The sequence below is a fragment of the Rosa chinensis genome, chromosome 5, assembly GCF_002994745.2.
Source record: "Rosa chinensis cultivar Old Blush chromosome 5, RchiOBHm-V2, whole genome shotgun sequence".
Lineage (NCBI taxonomy): Eukaryota > Viridiplantae > Streptophyta > Magnoliopsida > Rosales > Rosaceae > Rosa > Rosa chinensis.
The window spans coordinates 79968904-79989565 of NC_037092.1; the positions used below are offsets into that span (position 1 = coordinate 79968904).

Below are 20662 nucleotides of genomic sequence, written 5' to 3' on the forward strand. Positions count from 1 at the left end.
ATGATGAGCAACATGAAAATGAAAATGAACAGTGTTGGAATGGTTTTGTGTTAAATATGATTTTCATTGATATGTATGTTTACAATTGTACTGTTATATAGCTAAGATCTGTTTTACTGTTACTAACAGAATTCAATGCTATAAATACAAATATTCAAAACTAATCTATAGTTACACAATCAGTTTTGATTGTGGATAGGTTACACAATCAGTTGTGATTGTGGAGAGGTTACACAATCAAAACACACAATTAGTTTTGATTGTGGAGAGGTTACATAATCAGTTTTGATTGTGGAAAGGAAATCAATGTAGGAGAGTGATTTTCTCTAACAACCCCCTTCAAACTGGGCGGCTCAGGACGCACAAGTTTGGTACACAAGAGATTATGGCGCTGCTTGTGAAGTGGTTTAGTAAGAAGATCAGCAGGTTGATCGACAGAAGGGACAAAATGAACCTGATGACTCCCAAGAGCTACCTTTTCACGAACAAAGTGATAATCTAACTCGATGTGCTTGGTGCGAGCATGGAAGACCAGATTAGAAGCCATGTATGTGGCACTTAGGTTATCACAATAAAGCAGAATGGGGTACTGAATATGGACACCAAGTTCATATAGTAAGAAGCCTAACCAAGTTGTCTCGGCACTAGAATGAGCAAGAGATCGATATTCAGATTTTGCACTAGAGCGAGCAATGGTAGGTTACTTTTTGGAACACCAAGAGACAAGGTATGGCCAAGGTAAATGAGATAGCCAGAAGTGGAATAGCGAGATTCTGGGCAGCAGGCCCAATCGGCATCAGAGTAAGCAGAAAGGTGGGCAGGTTGGCGTTGAGGACTGAAATGAAGACCATGGCCTAGTGTGCCTTTGACATAGAGGAGAATACGTTTGGCTGCAATGAGATGCGGAGCATGAGGTTGACTTATGAATTGTGACACAGAATTGACAGCAAAGGCAATGTCAGGGCATGTAATGGTTAGGTATTGCAAGGAGCCAACCATCTCACGAAAGGCAGTTCGATTTTCAAGAAGATCCCCATCATCTGTGGTGAGAACAGCCTTTGCCGACATTGGGGTGCTCACTGGTTGACTGAGTAACAGATCATGTTTCTCTAAAATATCATGAGCATACTTAAGTTGATTGATGTGAAGGCCGGTGGAATGACGCCTAACCTGTAAACCAAGGAAATAGTGAAGGGGACCAAGATCCTTAATATCAAATCCACGGCCCAAGGCATCAATAAAACTTTGAAGAAGCTGATCACTCCTGCCCATAATGACAATGTCATCAACATAGAGTAAAAAGAAAATTGTATGATGTCCATGTGGATAGATGAATAAAGATGAGTCAGCTTTACTATGTCGAAAACCAACAAAAAGCAGAAAAGAGCTCATGCGATGAAACCAAGCACGGGGTGCTTGTTTGAGGCCATATAGTGCCTTGTGAAGCTTACAGACATAAGAGGACCGAGAGGAATCGACGAAGCCAGGAGGTTGAGTCATGTAAACGTCTTCTTGAAGATAGCCATGGAGGAATGCATTTTTGACATCTAGCTGACGGAGAGGCCAACCCCTAGACACAACAACACAGAGAACGGTCTGAATAGTAGCAGGCTTGATAACAGGACTATAGGTTTCACCATAGTCGATCCCGTGCTATTGATGGAATCCTTTGGAAACAAGGCGGGCCTTGTAACGCTCGACTAAGCCATCCGGGTTTCGTTTAATGCGGAACACCCATTAGCAGCCCACAATATGCTGAGATGGAGAGGGAGGAACAAGGGACCATGTATGGTTTTTCAACAAAGCATTAATCTCCTCGGTCATGGCAGCTCTCCAATTCACATCTTTGGAAGCCTGAGTATAACAAGTCGGTTCCATGGAATTAAGAACAGATAAAAGAGCTTTTGGAATGGGATACTTTACAATGCCATCCGTGCGAATTCTGGGCTGAATGATTCCATCACTGAGTAGAGTCCTCATCGGGTGTGTTAGGGGCGGCAGAGGAGGCGCTAGGACTAGTGGAGAATGAGGGGGAGGTACAACGACCTGCAAAGGTTCGACGATGACCGGAGGAGCGACTTCGTTCGGTTGCTGAGCAATAGTGGACTGAGCAGGCGGCTCGGATGCATCCACCGGTAGGTGACGATGGCTGTAAGTCACAATCGGAAAAGCGACCGGAGGAGACGACCAGGGGCAGCGATAACGGAAGTGGAGGCATAAGATTGATGGAGTGCCTGTCTGATTCGAGAGACGCCAAGGGTGGATTTTGACCAGAGTGTGAACTGGGGGCATTGGGCTGCAGACTTGGACTTGGGTCAATGGCTTGCGCTGGGCGAGAAGGAAGGGCAGATTGCTCAATTTGGTGAGTAGTTGGGCTTGGGCCAGATGACACTGAGCTCGGCAGGATGGCCTGCGGAGGTGCAATGTTAACTCGATTGGAGAGAACAGTGAACTCGAAGGTAGCTGAAGATGAATTAGCGTGTACCTGCAAGTTTTTGTAGGGAAAATTAGTTTCGTGAAATAAAACATGACGCGAGATATAGACACGACCTGTGTTTGGATCGAGACAACGATAACCTTTGTGTTGGGGACTATAACCAAGGAAGACACACTTGACACTACGACTAGACAATTTGTTGGGAACATTTGTACCTAGATAAGGAAAACATGAGCAACCAAAAACACGAAGGGATGAATAAGAAGGAGGATACTGGAAGATGTAGACGCAGGAAGAGAAGAAAGAAGATTGGGTTAAGGTTTTGGTGGATTTGATTAGTTTGATTTGTGTTTTGAGAGTTTCAGGTACTGATTCGAATTCGGCCTCTGAGATCAATGATGGCTACACCATTCCCTTTTTTTTTTTTTTTTTTTTTTCTTTTTTCAGCAGATCACATGCCACAAGTTGTCTAGTATGAGAAAATATGCAGAAAAAATGTTTTAATTCCAGTTATGTACTATGTACTAGAATAGCATCTGTTTGGTAGATCTACAACTGCTTGTACTAATATTGAACTGTTGTAATTGTCTTGTTGCAAGTTTATTGGTGGGCAGTAATAAGATTACTAGGGGCAATAAAATGTTTATTGGGCAATAATTAGATTATTGGGGGGCAATAATATGATTATTTATTTAGATAAACCTCCTAAAACTTTCAAAATTAAAAGCATCTTCATTTTTCACTAATTATTGATTCTCAATAAACTTGTTATTGAGGGGCAATAAATTTTTTATTGGGAGGTAATAATATGATTATTGGGGGACAATAATGTGATTACTGGGTATTATTGGGGGGCACTAAAATCGGCCGCTGGAATCCCGTCACCGGTCCGGTAGCAGGATACGGGATTCTGGTCACCTGTCCGGTAGCCGAAATCCGGTCACCGGTCGCCGGAGTCCTGTCACCGGAGTCCGCGGCCTGCCACTGGTCACCGGAGTCCGGCAAGGTCTCCAATGACTTCTCTCTCTAAGTGACAAAGAAGGAGAAGGCAAAATTGTCCCAAAAATAAATAAAAAGGAATTAAAAAATACTTAGTTGGGTATTAGGGAAATAATATCTTAGAGTGTTTGGGTAAATGGGCAATCTCTTAGAGTGTTTGGGTAAGTGGGCAATTTTTAAGCTAAAATTGGGTAAATGATCATTTTGCTCCACATAATTTGGTTAATACAGTTTGAGAAATATATCATACAATGTAAAGTACCCTGATATCAGGGAGATGGAGTCATGGAATTACCCAATGTGGTTTATTGTATATTAATGGGGTAAAAGAATAAGAATGATCATACTATTGATCACTAGACAATCTCAAGTTTTGTGTGTGTGTGTACGATTGAGAGATGACGTCCGTGAGTATCAAAAAGTGCGGACGAAATGATATGAGCCGTAGATTGCTTTAAATGAAAAAGAACGGTCTAAGATCCAAAACTAGTCTCCACGAGAAAACCAGATTACCCAGTCTCCACGACAAAACACTCTCGCTTGTCATCATTCTCTTCTCACTCCTCATCATCTCCGCCCAAAAACCATTAACAGCTTCGGACTGATTCCACCGGCGACGCCCGATATCAGTCCCCGCCGAACCTCGTCATCTCCTTAGTCCTCCTCACTACTGCCGTTTGGGTGCGACGATGACATGGTCACCGGAATTCATCACCGGTGAAGACCCCGATGCAGGTCCCCAAGTCGCCGTATAAGGTAAAACTTTGAGTTTTCTGAGTTTGAAGATTTGGGATTTTTCAGATTTTGCATTTGATTTGGTCCTTTTCAGGCTATGGATTTTGTGGTGTGTTTGACTCTACAGATTTTGGATTTGCAAGATTATTTCAGGTTGGGTATTAGCTTTACTGATTAGCTACTGTGCTGGTTTCGAGTTTGTTGAGAAATTGTTTCTGTGATTGGTGATTTAGCTTATGAATTTTGTGGTCTGTTTGATTCTTTAGGTTTTGGATGCACGGGCCTTGCAAGACGTGTATGATAATACACTTTTTTGTTTAATTGGTTAGTTGTTTTATTGTTATAACTAACCAGTCTATTGACATCTTGTTTTGCAGAATCTGTTTGAGACAAATCAGTTCATTTGTGATTGCAAATGCTCTCTATGAATGAGCTTCACTCTGTACATAGTAGATTTTCTTATCATTGAGTAGAAATATTTCTTATTTTGTGACTGCAGATGCACAAAAATTATGTTGGCCTTATTTATAGGTCTGCACTTGATTCATCTGTTATCAGTTTAATGGCTCAATTACAAAAGTGTTAAACTTTGGTATAGCAAGAAGTTCTTGATTCTCTGTTGTGTAAATGATTTCTTCAGTCCAAGAACTGAATCTGCTTTTTTGGCTCAGTTTCTTCTACTTTGGGACCATTTTGTTCACAACTATCCCTTTGCATTTGGGTCATCTATTTTCCGGCTTCAGCCAAACACTATAAAAGAGGCAAATGAAGAACAAGATTCATGTGACCAATTAAAGGATAACAAGGATGACAATATAAAAGTATGTCATCAAGGGACTTATGTTATTGCTACTTCTCTCCAGTAGTGACAAAATCAAGTCTCCCAACTCATCTAGATCATTGTTACATACATAGTTGAAGCTAGAAAGATTCAATTAGTTCCATCTCAAGATGAACTTCAGGAAATTTAACCAGAAACACCAGCAAGGGCATGGGATTGAATTAAAACGATAGGGACCAATAAGATAAACATAGTTTCATTTCATCAAACCACCAGAACAAGACCAGTACTCAACATCAACATTAACTAAAGCCTTTTATAATGGAATCCCTGCTGGATATATAATACAACATTCATGTAATGATTTCATTCCTTCCAACATTCATCTAACTATGAATATGCCTCTCTGCATCAAATTCCTTTGCAAAGTCATAAACAGTCGAGGGAACCTTCCTTTCCTTTTAGCCCACAGAAAAAACGAATTCCCAGTAAACATGAGGCATATGCCAGCAATGCTGCAACATTAAAAGTAAACCAGAGTCACTAGTAGAAACGGGATAAAAAAAGAAGGAAAAATCCCAATTATGGTATCTGGTATAAAAAGAACAATAAAACAATAAAACAACTAACCAATTAAACAAAGAAGTGTATTTTGGCAAGCCTTGATCTTCCAGATCACCTTTCAGACATGTAATCATTTAGAGTGTTGAAGTGAAGGATTTAATCTTGCTTCATGAACTTTATGATACCTCACTGTAAAACTACCACATTATTCATAGGTGGATAATAGGACTAGAATTCGATGAGTGGTGGAAAATAGGATCAGAATTCCAACAGGGAACATCCCTATTTCTGAGACTGGTCTTCAGTGGTGAGGTCCTTCATCTCATATTTCAGTCAATTCTAGCTAATGCATGAAAGAACTAAAGAGTGGATGAAACGTCACAAATGAGATGACAAATATAATTGACTCATATTTCAATCTATTTTGATCATTCATTGAGATAGTCATATCATAACAGTTACCATCAAAACAATTGAGAATAATAAATCCAAAAGAGAAGATGAAAGAAATTGACTTCAACTCAAATAATTAGTGTCAGGACCCACCCCGGAATTACCCTCCTAACTCCAAGATGGACCTGCGGGGCCCACTTTTCGGGAAAATTCGACAGAACTTCCCCTAAAAGTGGACAACCCTAAACCTGCTGAAAACACTTCTAAGTATAATAAATTTCAATGCTTGAAGCCACCCTGCTTCCTAGCAACAATCCGCAAATATCCAAATATAAACACCGTACTACACAAACATATCCACTTATATAAATTACAACCCAGCAAATCAAATCTTTCGACTTCCTCCAATATTATACAACTCCCATACACTCATAATTATACAAATGTCTAAATCCAACCTTTTAAGGTAATCAGAGCAATCTATAGAACACACTCGAAATATGATACATAAGGTAGGTTAGGGGTCGTCAATGGGCAGGGCAGGGCCGGCCCTGCCCAAAATTAATGGGCTCGGGCCAGGCCAAAACATATTTTTTTTATTTTTCGGGCTGGGCAGGGCTGGGTTTCTCTTAAAAATCAAGGCCCAGGGCCGCCCATGGGCCCAGGGCCGGGCTTTTTTGGGTGGGCAGGGCCGAGCCCATTATATTTATATGTCATATTATTTTGTTAAAAAAATACAAAAACCTATGAAAAAATGATGATATGTTAATTATTGAACAAAATAAAATACAAAATTAAAAAAACATATGGCCTAATGCAATAATTAGTTCAATATAACTACATAAAAATATATTAATACAAAAATTGAATGGGCTTTCGGGCGGGCTTATAAGGCCGGGCCGAGCGGGCTTTAATGGGCATATAACTGGCCGGGCCGCTGGCCGGGCCTGGGCTTTGATGGGCTTTTCTGCGGGCCTCGTGCCCTTGGCAGGGCCGAGATGGGCTTTTCTGCGGGCCGGGCCGGGCTTTTGCCCACTGGGCCGGGCGGGCGCCCATGGGCTTTTAGGCCCGCGGACCAAATGATGACCCCTAAGGTAGGTTAATAAATAACCTACTGAGGATAGATGGCAAAGGTGGTGCTAGCCTCCACTCCTAAGCCGGTCAGCAACGCTGCGATCTGGGCAATTGAAACCAAATGGCCCAGGGGAAAGTACATAAAAACGTTAGCGTGAGTGGACAAAATAAATAAGCATAACGAAAGAAGAGTTTATACTTTCCCACAGTTTTAAATTTATAAAATCTCGATGCATGCAACGTTTAAAAAAAAAAGTTAAAAAACGTATTTCTTTAAACTCAAAAACTAGTGAAAAACATACCAGCCCCGCTGGTTAAGAGAAATCAGACTAGCCCCACTAGTCAAGTAACGATAAAATATGGGGAAGAAATTTCACCATACGAAAGAAGGGAGCCTCCCAGGCTCGGGTCGGAGTGTCCCACACTCTGGAGCATCTCATGCTCTGCTCTTACTCACCCACGAACACATAGTAAGTAGGGACGAGTACTAATAGGCTAGCTAGCAATAAAATATAGCGACCCAGGTATGGTGGGTAAAAACTATTCAAAACCAATAAATCTATAAGGCTTCCCCATGTCCCACGAATAAAGAAAACACGGGTACGATTCCCAACCGTACCCGGAAACTCTCGTAAAAAGTCGTATAAATTAACAGCGTGTCCCACACGCTAAAAGAATAATTAGATTATCAATGAGGCATTCCCAATGCCAAAACTGAGAGTCGATAAATAAATATGAAGATTTACTCCAACGAAAACTCATTTCGAAAATAAAATCTCAAATCAACGAATATAAATATAATATAAATAGTATAAATCCGGAAATCACATCGAAAATAATTCGTCGAAAATCAACATCAATTATAATTCGAATCTGAGCATAACAACTTAATAACCGAAATTCACAACTGGTATAAATCATAAATGCTTCATGAAAATCATTATTGAAGGCAAATCCACGAGATAAATCGCAATCAAATTCCGAAATCAATTCATATGCTCGGAAAGTAATATGTTAATTAAATAGAACATACTTTAATAAATAAATGCATGCATCACTTATTTGAAAACAAAAGTCCACTCACAGTGTACGACTAAGCCTGCCGTCGATCCGAACTCTCCTCGAGGGAATCCTCCTCACGTCATGTACAATATAACGTTCGTTCACCCTTAATTACTGGATGAAAAACTAAATTACGATAAGTAAAACCAACCCTAACATTGTCTTTATATGCCCAAAACCTCCCAATCTTCTTCACTAATGTCAATCCCTTAATGTATGGGCTTTAGGGCCGAATCAAGGAAATCCGATGGATGGATTCCTCGTAATTCAATTAACAATTTCCACCTTTGAACAAACATCAAAATCCATACTCACTCCATCTCCAATTCTATCCCAAAGCTGCAATTATGAAACTAAATGTATAATTGACTAATTATCTCAACAACAGAAGTTAAAGACCGGCCAAACACCGTCTCACGCGCCACCAACAATGGCGGCGCGTGGCACCCACGCGCCTGTACCAACCTCCACCACCGGCTGCCAAATTCCATGCACAGCAACAACTCAACCCACTGATTAATTTTCTCAACTACAACACATCCAAATTTTACCTGGAAATGGTCGAATCCGGCCGGTGAAGATAACCCAGAAAACTCAAGAACCCTAGATTGTCGATTCGGCCTCTACACAGCAAATTGGAATGCAAGACCTTAGGGGAAATGATCTCCAGCAAAAACCCGACCTTCGATGCCGGTTTGGTGACCGGAGATGACCGGAATCGCCGGAAATCGGCAAAAACCACAAGTTGCTACAGTAACCTTCCCAGCTCAAAATCGAGCTCCTCCAGCCAAATCTCCACAAAATACCACCACAGATGCAACAAGGGGGAGGAGACGAGCTTGGGGATAGCTGGATTTCGTCGTGGGTTGGCCGGAGGGGGAAGAAATCGAAAGGAGAAAATTAGGGCCGAAGGGGAGGAAGGGTCCGGGAAGGAGAAGAGAGAGTTACCGGGGGCTAGGTAGAATTTCCGAAAATGGAAATCTACCAACAGTAACTTCCATATATATATTAATTACCATGAACAGTAACTTTTAATTTTCGGCCATAACTTTCACATACTAAGTCCAATTTTTACGCACCACATATGCACGCGCTCGGTTTAAAGTCCTCTACAACTTTCATGAATGAAATTTTCTCATAAACGGCCCCGAACAAAGGTCAACCCTTTAGGGCCACTAAAGTATCGATAAAAAGTAAAAATTGATAGTAATCGACATTTACCGTCTAAATAGTAAGTAAATCGTTAATTCTAGGTTCGGGATGTAACAATTAGGGGGATGCAAAAGATAATTTGCCGTACAGTTCTCCTTGGCCACTAGTGTAGTCTTGGCCTTGGCAATGGCTACCGTAGTATACCAACCTTATTACCAATTCATCAAATAGAATTTATTAATGAATTTGGTGAATGCTTTTCATTGTTGCCTCAAACTAATTAAGATATATAAGACAAATCAATGAATAACTTCAACAAAAGAAAGAAAAAAGAAACCCAGAAACAGAAAGAAGAAAAGTCCCAAATATGGTAAAAACCCTAAATTTTGTAATTGGAAATCAAACACATCAGAAAAGAGAGAACCCATACTCTAGATGTGTTTCTGTGCTTACAAGTCTCCAACTTTTGCCTCGAAAACTCCAAGGGTGGTCAGTACCATAGAGCACTACAATTTTTGTGAGATAAAGGAAAAGAAGAGAGTTTGTGTTGCAACAATCGTGCAATCTGAGGCCAGTTTCAAGTGTCAATGGTGGAGACTAGGAGTCGGGTTGGAGAACTGGATTTTGGTTGGAGAAGTCGAGACAAGAACTCTGGTTTTGTCGTTGAGAGAGTGAGACTGAGGAGTCGGGTTGAAGCACAGAGCTATTTGACCCAAAGTTGAACGGTTGAGATGCCGAAATGTGATCAAAAAGTTGATCTAATGTCATATTTCTAGAAAAATAAAAAAAATGGATCCCTTAGTGGAAGGGCCCTATACACACACACACACACACACACACACACACACACACTAGCGTTCTTCATACATGCTCTGCATGTGTAATAGATTTTTTTTTTAAAGAAAAAAAAAACAGTTATTGCAGAGAGAAAATAGTGGGAGAGAAGTGGAGGTTGGAAAATTTACTTTTTATTTTTTAATAAAAATCCATTTTGTAATTGTCATATTTACCCTTATGATTTAATTTATTTTCGAAGTTTTTTATTCTTTCAGAGTTAAATTTGTCAAAATTTTTGATTTTGGCTAACAAAGCCTTTTTTTTTTTTTTTTTGAAATAATAGTAATTCCATTGATAATAGCGCATGCCAAGAAAGCCATTACATACCCATCCGCTGACACATAACAATAGCCAGACAAGACTCCGTGGAGGAACCACAGTGATACATAGGATAGACCAACTATATTAGAACTTATCGCTCGCATAACAGCGAGCCTATAAGCTATGAAAAAACATAGCAAATAGACAAGCTAAAACAAAGACACTCGTTAGGTTCCTAATACAAGGGAACTTATTGTAATTAGACAAAAGCTAAAAACATAGGGTTGGGCCAAGAGCAAAGCCCTAGCCCAACATAGAGGCCCAATGGGGTAGCTCAAAGAGGAGAGACCCAAAGCCCTAAGGCCCAGCAGGATTTGGAGCAAGGCCCAACCGGTCATCATCTTCACGCGTCTGCCCGTGCAGCAGCACCCACCACCAGCAATCCGTCCTATCGTGCCACGCCGACTCATCCCCCGGTTCAAAACTGCGCCTACCCGACCTGGTATACAACGCACCACCTCACCACCGCACCTCCGAAAGCCGCTGCTGGATCATCTCAGTCTGCACGTCTGCACAGCTCCTCAGAACCGCAGCCGCTCATCCCTGCAGACCCTGCCACCACCTAGATTTGCAGAGCCATGCCGAAGGCTGCCATCCTTGCACAACGCAGTCACATCCAGAGATCCCGTCTGGAACTCACCACTTCCTCCCCTCCAAAACCTTGAGTTTCAAAGCCTCTCTCTAGATCTCCCCGAGCAAATAGCATCCAAACTCCATTCCGGCAGCAGCCCATCGGCGGCGAGGCAGACCCTCACCCACCCCGAGCATCGCCGGACGAGCAGAACTTTGCAAAAACCTAGACTGAGGAACTTCCGGGTTTTTTGGAGCGTTTAGTTTTTGACAAAGCCTCTTCTCTTAATAATAGTATAGATATAACCAGTAATGTACAAGTAAAAAAGTACAGGCTTGCTACTGAACAATCAAACTCAAGACACCTAACACGGTTTTAAAGTTAATAATACAAATAAAGTAATATGCTCCTAACTAGCTATCTTATTTTCCAGCAAAATATCAAAGCTTCTTCATCCAAAGGGAATTCCTCAAAGCTTCTTCATCAAAAGATCGACGCCGGTTTCTGGCTCTACAACCAATCTTTGAGCAGGTCTGTGACTGTAATTGGGCGAAAGTGAGAATGAGAAGTTGGTGACTATGAGAGCTATGACAACCTTGAGTTCGATCATGGCCAAGTTCTGTCCAAGACACACTCGAGGTCCAAGCCCGAATGGCATGTACAAGTAGGGAAGCTTGCAAGCCCCAGTGATCCCATTTGCAAATCTTTCCGGCTTGAAATCGTAGGCATCAGGTCCCCATATTTCTGGATCAGTGTGTATTGTCGCCACACTAGTCCAAACATTGACACTCTTTGGAACATGAATGTCTCCAAATTTCATGTCCTTGAATGCCTCCCTTGACATAATGGTAACGGGTGGGTAGAGCCTTAATGATTCATGAATCACCATTGTTAGCTGCACATTAAAAGATTCAAGTTTAGGGTTACTGATTGGACATGTTCAAGTAGTTTCAAGCGCAATATTAAAAGAGTAATGCTAAGTGAACCACATATTGGGATACCACCTGCATCTCACTTTCTATGACAGCTAATGTAGCAGAAAGTTTAGCCTATCACATAATTTTATTATATGACATGATTGTGCCACATCAGCTGCCACATAAGGTGGTACCCAAAAAAATAGTTCACATAGCATTATTCATACTAAGAATCTCTTGTCAAATAGTTTGGCATGTTATGTTGTCATATTAACTACATAATGTGTGAGATATAACCTAGTCAACTAGTGATACCTGTTTCATCTTGCGAAGCATATCAGCATCTGGGACGCGGCCTTGGCAAACTTGAAGGACCTCTGCTCTAATGCGTTCTCGCCATTCTTGATTCGAAGCCAACAGCATGAGGCACCATGTGGCAGAAGTAGCTGTGGTTTCATATCCAGCTAAGTATATGTTCTTGCAATTATCAACAATGAAGCTGTCTGCTGCATCTTGACTGAGATCACTAGCTCTTGCACCCTCAAGAATCATTTGCAACAAGTCTTTTTCATGCCCAGCTGCCTGTCTCTCCTTCACTAATTGCAGTATCAACCTCGCAACCTCCTTTTCTAATGCCCATTCTTCCCTATTGCTCTTTGTAGGAAGGTGTCTGCATCAAATTAATATGACACCAATTTAGACCATATACTTAATATGTAAAATTACAAGCATATTTTTCCATTGATTTGTGCAACTGTTAGCGAATTTCTGTCCGGAAAGTTCAAGCATCTCAATAAGACCCCAGTGATACCACTAGGAGCCACAACTATACTAACTCTTATTACCTCATTCCAGGAACTGCACCCCCAAAGACTTTCCTGCCCATGGCCTCCTGGAGTTGCCTTAGTTTATCAAAAATCTGTACCCCTTTGGTATAACTGCTCCCAAAACATGCCCTCGAGATAACATCACCAGAGAAGCTTCTCAAATCGTTGTCGATTTTTATGTCTGCAACTCCTTTGCCAGCATCAATTTTAATGTTCCACAAGTTCACCAGAGTATTCGAGGATTCGGTAATTAAGTTGATCATTCCCTGCAGGATTCAACACAACTACAAAAATTAACACTTTTTCATGTCACAGTTCATTTCCAAGTACCACCTATAAATTTTACTCATTACTTACCTTGACCTTCTCCATGTAAAGTTCAGGAGCCATGACCTTGCGCTGATGAGCCCACGAGGCTCCATTGGAGGTCAAAATACCTTTACCAAGTAAAGGACCACGCTGTTTGAATTGGTATGTGGGTTTCCCCAAGTCCAAGGATGTGCAGGTTGTGATCTCCCTCACTGCTTCTGGTTTGATCACATATAGGATTTGCGTGGTGCCAAGACCAAACACAAACACATCACCTGCACACAAGTTTCACGCTGTTAATTTTACTAGAAACGCAAACTCACCAACTGGGAAAACAAATACGAAACGTTTCTCTCTTATGCCAAGGCCTTCAGCCATCTGAAACCACCTCCCCCAAGTGAAATCGTTCAATATCCCTAACTAAGCTCCATGACAAAAAGTATGATAATAGGTCAACATAGTCGGACATGTACGTTATGTAACCAATAAATTTGAATCAATAATTTTATGTTGTATGATTGTTTGGTAGTGCTTGTGCTTTGGTTAAAAGTGTATTTTTATTCTGGTTATAAAAATTAAAAAAGATAAACTCACTCAAGCCCCCCCAAATAACACAAAAATGGTACTTTTGTGATGTAACAAAAAGTGGTACCAAAGTGCCATTCTTGTAAAATTCTAAATTTTGGGTGCCACTTTTGATCGGTACATCTCAAAAATTTCATGTGCTTCGAACTAAAACGCTTTCAGAAAATGAACTTTCTACAGAAGACCGACAAATATACGTGTACACATATCTGGTATGACAACAATCAAGTTCTTCCGGCAAGAGAGACAACAGTCATGTTTATGAAATGACAATTAAGAACGATAAGCATGGTGTTTTAAGTACAATACCAAATTGCTTCCTCCACTTATCAAAGAAGGGGAAGATAGTAGCAGCCAGGTTGTGTGAGGTGGGTGGTTCGCTGCTCGGAGCCTTAGCATTGCCACCTCGGCCGTGAGCCTTCTTTATCTCCGAGATATTCCCCAGAAGCAAAGCCTGTGGAGGTCCGGTGATGCCTTGCTTGGCCAGTAGGGATCTCAGCCTCTTCGGCTCCGCCACTAGCCCCCTATACAACCGCACCAGCAACCCCACGAACCCGATCAGCGCCACCGTCGACACCAACATTTTCACATCGAACCCGTGGAGGAGCTCCATGAGCACCGCACAACTCGATCTATATATGTATACTTTAAATGATGAATGGACTAGCTAGCTCGATAGTTTCGAGTTATGGTTTAGTTGGCGATGATGTTGAAGCTTGTTGAGAGCGCGTATATAAAGGGCAAGAGGGGAGAGGTGTGCCTTGGGTGACCTACGCTAAGTGACAGACGAGTCCCGTCAAAGTAGAATCGTGGCCTAGACAGAAAAAAGTACCGAGTTTGCACGTATCTGTAAAACATACATGAACGAAATGAGGAATATTTGTGGGCCGGTGATTGTACGGAGTGGTTAAAATATGGGATTTTTTTATTTTTTTATTTTTTGTCAAAGCAAAATAAGGGATCTTAATGATAAAAAAATGCAGAGCTTCTCCGCTAAGGACCTCTGCATATTTTAAATTATGCGGATTTCCTTGATAAACTCAATTTTCGATCTCATATCCACATCTTGATCGTTCAGTTTTTAGGTCATAAGAGCAGATCATCTCTGCAAATTTTCAATCAAATTGGTAATCGTTAAGGCAATCATAACTGCTATTTGCAATTATAAACATGAACGGTTCAGGTTGGACAAATTCAGTTCGTCTATTGGTTTAATCTAGTTCGATATCTAAATTACGATAATCAATTTGGCTGAAAATTTACAGAAGTGATCTATACATTAGGATCTAAAAACTGAACGGTCGAGATATTGATATGTGATCGAAAAGTGTGTCTATCAAGGAAATCTGCATATTTTAAAATAGGCGGATGTCCTTATCAGAGAAACACTGATAAAAAATGTCATCTTCTAGGGTTCCATTTGATATTATGTCTTATACGCGGTAACATTCTGAAAATTATCAAAAATATCATCCACATATAATGAATTTCTTCAAATCAGAAATAGACTATTACGGGGGCGGATCCGTGGCCACCTAAATTATAGTTAAGATTATACTCTGATTTTAGACCATTAGATCATATAGCAACTAATGGTGCTATTATTGGTTTTTTTTTTAATAAATATTCTAAAATACATAAGTAGAGGATTATCCCTTTTCCTTTTTTTCTCAATCCTTCATTTACTACAAGAAAAACTCAATTTGGAATACCAAATCAAATAAGATTATCTATTTAGTTACTTTCTTCTCTAATCTCATTAAGGTACCAATTGAAAAACTATTTAGAATTTTTCATGTAACATAGAGTAAATTTTTTTTAGAGGTTGAGAAAAAAAAAAATCTTTGTTTCTTGATTCTACTCCTTAGGTGAGTTGCATATCAATGAAAAAAAAAATTCAATTTCATTTTCTTAATTAATTATTTTTTTCTGCAACAAATGAATTTAGAGAATAAGAAAAAGAAGAAAGTAATTTGAGGAAATGGATCCTGTAATTATTGACCATTTTTTAAGTTGTCTGTAATAAATGAATTTGAAGGAGAATAGGAAAGCAATTAATGGCTAGTTATTTGATTAGATATATAATAGAATATATTAATAAAAAACAAATAAAATATTTTGTTTAATCTCAACCATTAGTTGCTATATGATCTAATAATCTAGAATCAGAGTATAATCTTAACTATAATTTAGGTGGCCACGGATCCACCCCCATATATCTTTTTAAAAAAAAATTACTATATATAATAATAATTAACAAGAATGACATATTATTACAAACTTGTTATGATTTTATTAAATTATTTTTGTTGAAATTTTAAAGAAGAAAAATTTTATTCACGCATTTCCAATTACTTAATACTAGGGCTGGGCATATATCGGGCCGGGTCGGTTTGAGGCCCAAAAAGATCTAGACCCGAAATTGTCGGTTGTGGAATTTTTAAAACCGAAACCGGATTTATCAAGTAATGGGCCGAATCTTCGGTTGGGACGGATCTTCGGTTGGGCCGAAAAATCGGGTCGGTCTGGTTCATTTTTGGGTTGGGCCGATTTAGAGTTTTTGTCCCATTTTTGACGCCCAATTATTTAATATTTCAGTTTACCTGCTTTTCTAGGACTGTTTTTTTGGATAAGGCCCAATTTTAAGGCTTTGTTCAACACCTGAACTTTCAAAACAGAAATCAAACATCCAAAACGCAAGCTAATCAAACTAATAAACTATCAAAGACTCAAAAGTGCAGCAAACTGTGAAGATTAAAAGTGTAGAATTACTTAGTTACAGACCAATAAAAGTCCATTAACCATTAACCATACTAATAAAAGTCCATCACCATCAGTTTCAGTCCTAATAAGTAATAAAAGTCCATCACCAACAGCAAATAAAAGTCTTTGATTTAAGCAAATAAAAATGCAGCAACTTCAAGTCTTCAACAAGCAGCTCTTTTCACCCATCATAGTCTCTTCGGGTAGCTCACCAACATTTGTTACACTAGAATCTGCATCATATCCACAATATCCCAAATTTCAAGTATTCAACAAAATCACAAACACGCAAAATGAAACAAAACAAAAAATTTTACTTGCTTCCATCTTTTCCAGCTTTGCATACTGCTCCATTTCGTCCCTTATAGGCTCCTTGAACAATGGCTTGCTTGTAGCCCTTAACCAGTCACTTGAACAAAAGCGCCTCAACCTTTTTCGGGGTCAAACTTGCCCTAAATGGATCCACAATCTCCTTTCCAAGACTGAAGGCGCTTTCACTAGCAACTGTTGATGCAGGTACAACCATAACATCCCTTGCAATCTACGACAGAATGGGAAATCTAGCACAATTCTCTTTCCACCAATCCAGCACTTGGAAGCTTGTATTTGAAGGGTCCTCAGATAGCTCAAGCAAGTATTTATCAACTTCATTCTTGATCTCGACGACATCCTTTTCCTGCCTAAGCTTCATGAACTCATTCATGCTTGCAGCATAGTTGTCCTCTTCAATCAAACTTGCATTTCCAGCATCAAACTTTGGTTGAGTTGTAGAAAAAGACGCTTGTGCTGCCTCCGGATCATTTTCTGGATACTCAAGGAAGAGGTGCAGAAACATGCTCTTCACTTCAGTCACCATCACATCCACCATGGACTTGTCTTGCTGCAATTTTGGAAAAAAATATTCCAAGTACAGCAACTTGTACCTACAAAACAGAAAATAATGTAAAACTCCTCTTGTCAACCAATACTGCAAACTAATACTTGTCAACCAACTACTTTAAAGGCGATGATGACAAAAACAAAAGCAATGGATTTTAGTGTAGCAATGACAAAAACAAAGCAGCAGTATTTTAGTACGAAACAGTTAGTTCAAGTGTAGCAATACCAACATAGCAGTAAAAAAGAAAAAAAGAAGAAAAAAAACATAACCTTGGATCCAACACCACAGCTATCAAAAGAATCTTGTTCAGCTCCTCAAGCCTCCCTCAATATTTGTCGAACTTCTTCTTCATTGAATTCCCAACGCTAGCAAGCAATGGATCATCCCCTTGTAAAAACAAAATCATGCAATTAGTTATATAGTTTTATGAAACTGAAATTTGACAACTACATAAACAGAAAATTTGACAGGTAACAAAAAAGAAATCAAAGGCAGTATTTTACCTTTAATACACGTGTCCAACACTCCTATGATGGTGCACATCCAAAGCAAAGGCTGGTTTGCGGTAACAACTTGTGTCCCACTAAACTTGAGTGTTGCATCGTAAAATATTTTCATAAACTTGACCAGCCTTGCAGCCTTATCCCAATCAAGACCAACTGGAGGTCCATCTCATTTCTTCCCACCAACCCTCTCACTGAAATAGGATTCAAACTGTGAATCCTCGTCCTCCAACCTTAGAAAAGCTTTTCGGTACTTTATAGCAATGTCTAGCATGAAATAAATCGAGTTCCATCTAGTGCACACATCTAAAGGCACTATCCCACCCTTGTGGTCAACTTTTTCTTGAGCTGCACCCTTTAGGAACTTTTCCAATCTAGCTGGACTTGACCTAATGTACTTCACGCAGTTCCGAATCCCTTCAATTGAGGAATCCAGCTCCTCCATTCCATCCTTAACAATTAAGTTAAGGATGTGGCAACAGCACCTCAGATGTAAAAACTGCCCCCTCAAGACTAGCTCTTTCCAATTTCCTATATTTTCTCTCATGTAATCTAAAGCCACTTGATTAGGTGAAGCATTATCGACAACAATACAGAAAACTTTCTCTATTCCCCACCCAATTAAACAAGTCTCAACTAGCTGCCCACACAAAAATTAAGGATTCTTTTGTGCAAAACCCATTCATCATCAATAAAGTGAGCTGTGAGAACCATATAGTTGATATTTTAGACCGAAGTCCAAGTATCAGTGGTTAGGGACACTCTCTGACCATAAGTGGCTAAAATATTTTTTGATCCTAGTCTTCTCCGATTGATAGAGATCCCAAATATCTCTAGCAATTGACCTATGGGACAGCAGCTTAAACTGTGGCTGACAACTCTTCATGAAATCAATGAATCCCTGCCCTTCAACAAAGCTAAAGGGCAGTTCATCCCTAATTACCATCTTAGCACAAGCTAGCCTCGCCACATCATTGTCAAAACATCTTGCAACTAACTTTCCCCCATTATCTACCGAATCAAACACTAAATTTTTCTGTTTTTTAGCAAGAATGTAAAGGGGACACTTCTTACACTGATATAGCATATGATTTTTCATCGAACTCGTGCCGTTGAACTTCGTGTGGCATAAGTAAGTCTGCGGACAGTAGTTGCATTTGGCCTTCGGCTTTGCCATCTTCGAACCATCAGGATTCATCAGTTGCATGAAGTGCTCCCATACCACGCTTTTGTTCTTCCTTTTCGTAGCAGACTGAACCTGAGCCACATCTGAAGAAGGGGTGCAGCTCCAGCAGGAGGTGGAAGTGCAGGGGGAGGTCGAACCGTGGCACTAGATGCAGGGGTATCAGCAGCAGTAGTGCCAATGCTGCTCCCAGTGACCTCAGTCCCGACGACCGGTGGTTGACCCTGAATTGATTGATTTGATTCATCCATCATCTGCATCAACAGTTTAAAAAAAATGTTTAACAGGTTATAATGATAGGATACAAAATTGAAATCCCAATATATGAAAGTATTGACAAAGTAATTCTGCCAAAAGCCCAAAACTATAACATACTGAGAGTTAGATATACCCAAAACGAAGAATTAAAATGTGCTAATGTCAATAACTGAGATCCTTTTGTAAATAATTTAGATATCAAAATCCTACCAAAACTAAACAAGTGAACCATATCAACCAAACAAGAACAGTTTTCTTACATGGTTCTTGTAGTAAGAGATACATGAAACAACAAGCACAAAAGAAAAACAAGCATACAACTGATACAAGTACAACAGACTGTTTCATACACAAAAGAAGAATATTAGTTTTCCTAAGGAACAACTAAAGACACAAATAACAAATTGGGAAAATAGATCAAACAGCTAGATTTATGCTTAAGAGATTCTCTCTTTGAAGAACAAAAAAATAGGGTTTGATTTGAAATCATAAGCCTTAGGCTATAGTGTACTAAAATAGAGGAGAAAGAAAAGCGGTTGTTGACTTGTTGGATACATAGTGATTGCTATCCTTCGGAGCTTCCAGAGGTTTCGATTTGGCATACTAGTATCTGACCAAAGTATAATTCAAAGCATTCGGCGGGACTATCATAAAACACACAGATCTGGAAGAGAGGGAAAAGAGAGGGAGAGGTGAGGGTGATAGCCGACATCCGACGAGAGAGACTGAGAGAGGGCGAGCGGACGATAGGTCGAGGTTGATCGATCTGCTGGCAGACAGAGTGAGAGTGAGAGTGAGAGAGAGGCGCTAAGGGAATGAGTCAAATGACTCAATAAGTTGATTAGGGTCTGATAGTCTTAGGGTTTTCTAAACGTGTGATCGGGTGTGAGTTGGCCTACACAAGCTCTGTGTTCCACCAATAATATGAAGACAGATATAAAAAATTTATATAAAAATAATTATTTAAATTTTGGTCTGTCCAGGATATAAAACCGAATCCGACCCGGTTTATGTCCGGTTCGGTCCTGTTCTACAAATTTTCGGTCACAATATAATCGGTTCGGTAACCTGTTCGGTTCGGCCGGTTTTCTGCCTCACATCGGTTTTTTGTCCACCTGTACTTAATACACACTCTTTACTTTCATTCTAAAAAATATATATATATATATACACACTCTTTCCACATTTAATAAACACCCATTTAATTTCTTATTTTATCATTTTATTAACTACACCACTCAAATTACCTAACTACTCTTAAATTGCAAGTGTAGATTTTGTCAGCTAATTTTCCATGAATATGGAGTTTGTTCGGTGACTAATGGAAGAATCGTTGGAAAAGCAGTTGAACCTGCAACTTTTAAATGCCTTGACATTGCCAGTCCCTTCTTAGGTTTTGCATATGGTAGGTTTGTGAATGGGGCCTTCAAATTTCAAGGCATTCAAACTTCAGTTCTTAATTCCTTCGATTGGAAGAACTCTCTTTAGGCCAAAATTAAGAACTTGTCAAA

General features: G+C 39.8%; 1 protein-coding gene across 2 annotated transcripts; it reads right to left on the reverse strand.

The window, feature by feature from the left end:
* Positions 1–11205: 11205 nt before the first annotated feature.
* On the reverse strand, positions 11206–14260 carry LOC112167722 (cytochrome P450 714C2). Of its 2 annotated transcripts, none has more exons than XM_024304771.2 (5): positions 13874–14260; positions 13028–13254; positions 12689–12936; positions 12159–12513; positions 11206–11821 (listed from the first exon to the last, which is right to left on the reverse strand). In XM_024304771.2, the coding sequence occupies exons 1-5, from the start codon at positions 14175–14177 to the stop codon at positions 11396–11398; spliced, it is 1560 nt and encodes a 519-aa protein (XP_024160539.1). In that variant the 5' UTR covers positions 14178–14260; the 3' UTR covers positions 11206–11395. The 2 variants fall into 2 exon arrangements, with proteins under 2 accessions (XP_024160539.1, XP_040361449.1); XM_040505515.1 differs by lacking the exon at positions 13874–14260 and adding an exon at positions 13327–13418.
* Between the last annotated feature and the right edge of the window lie 6402 nt (positions 14261–20662).

Excerpts from the sequence above, each read along its gene's own strand:
- LOC112167722 (XM_024304771.2), bottom strand. The coding sequence starts at position 14,177 with ATGGAGCTCCTCCACGGGTTCGATGTGAAAATGTTGGTGTCGACGGTG. Across the intron at positions 12,514-12,688 it reads GGTGCAGTTCCTGGAATGAG|ACACCTTCCTACAAAGAGCA; the intron begins GTAATAAGAGTT and ends AATTTGATGCAG. Across the intron at positions 11,822-12,158 it reads TGCTTCGCAAGATGAAACAG|CTAACAATGGTGATTCATGA; the intron begins GTATCACTAGTT and ends TTTAATGTGCAG.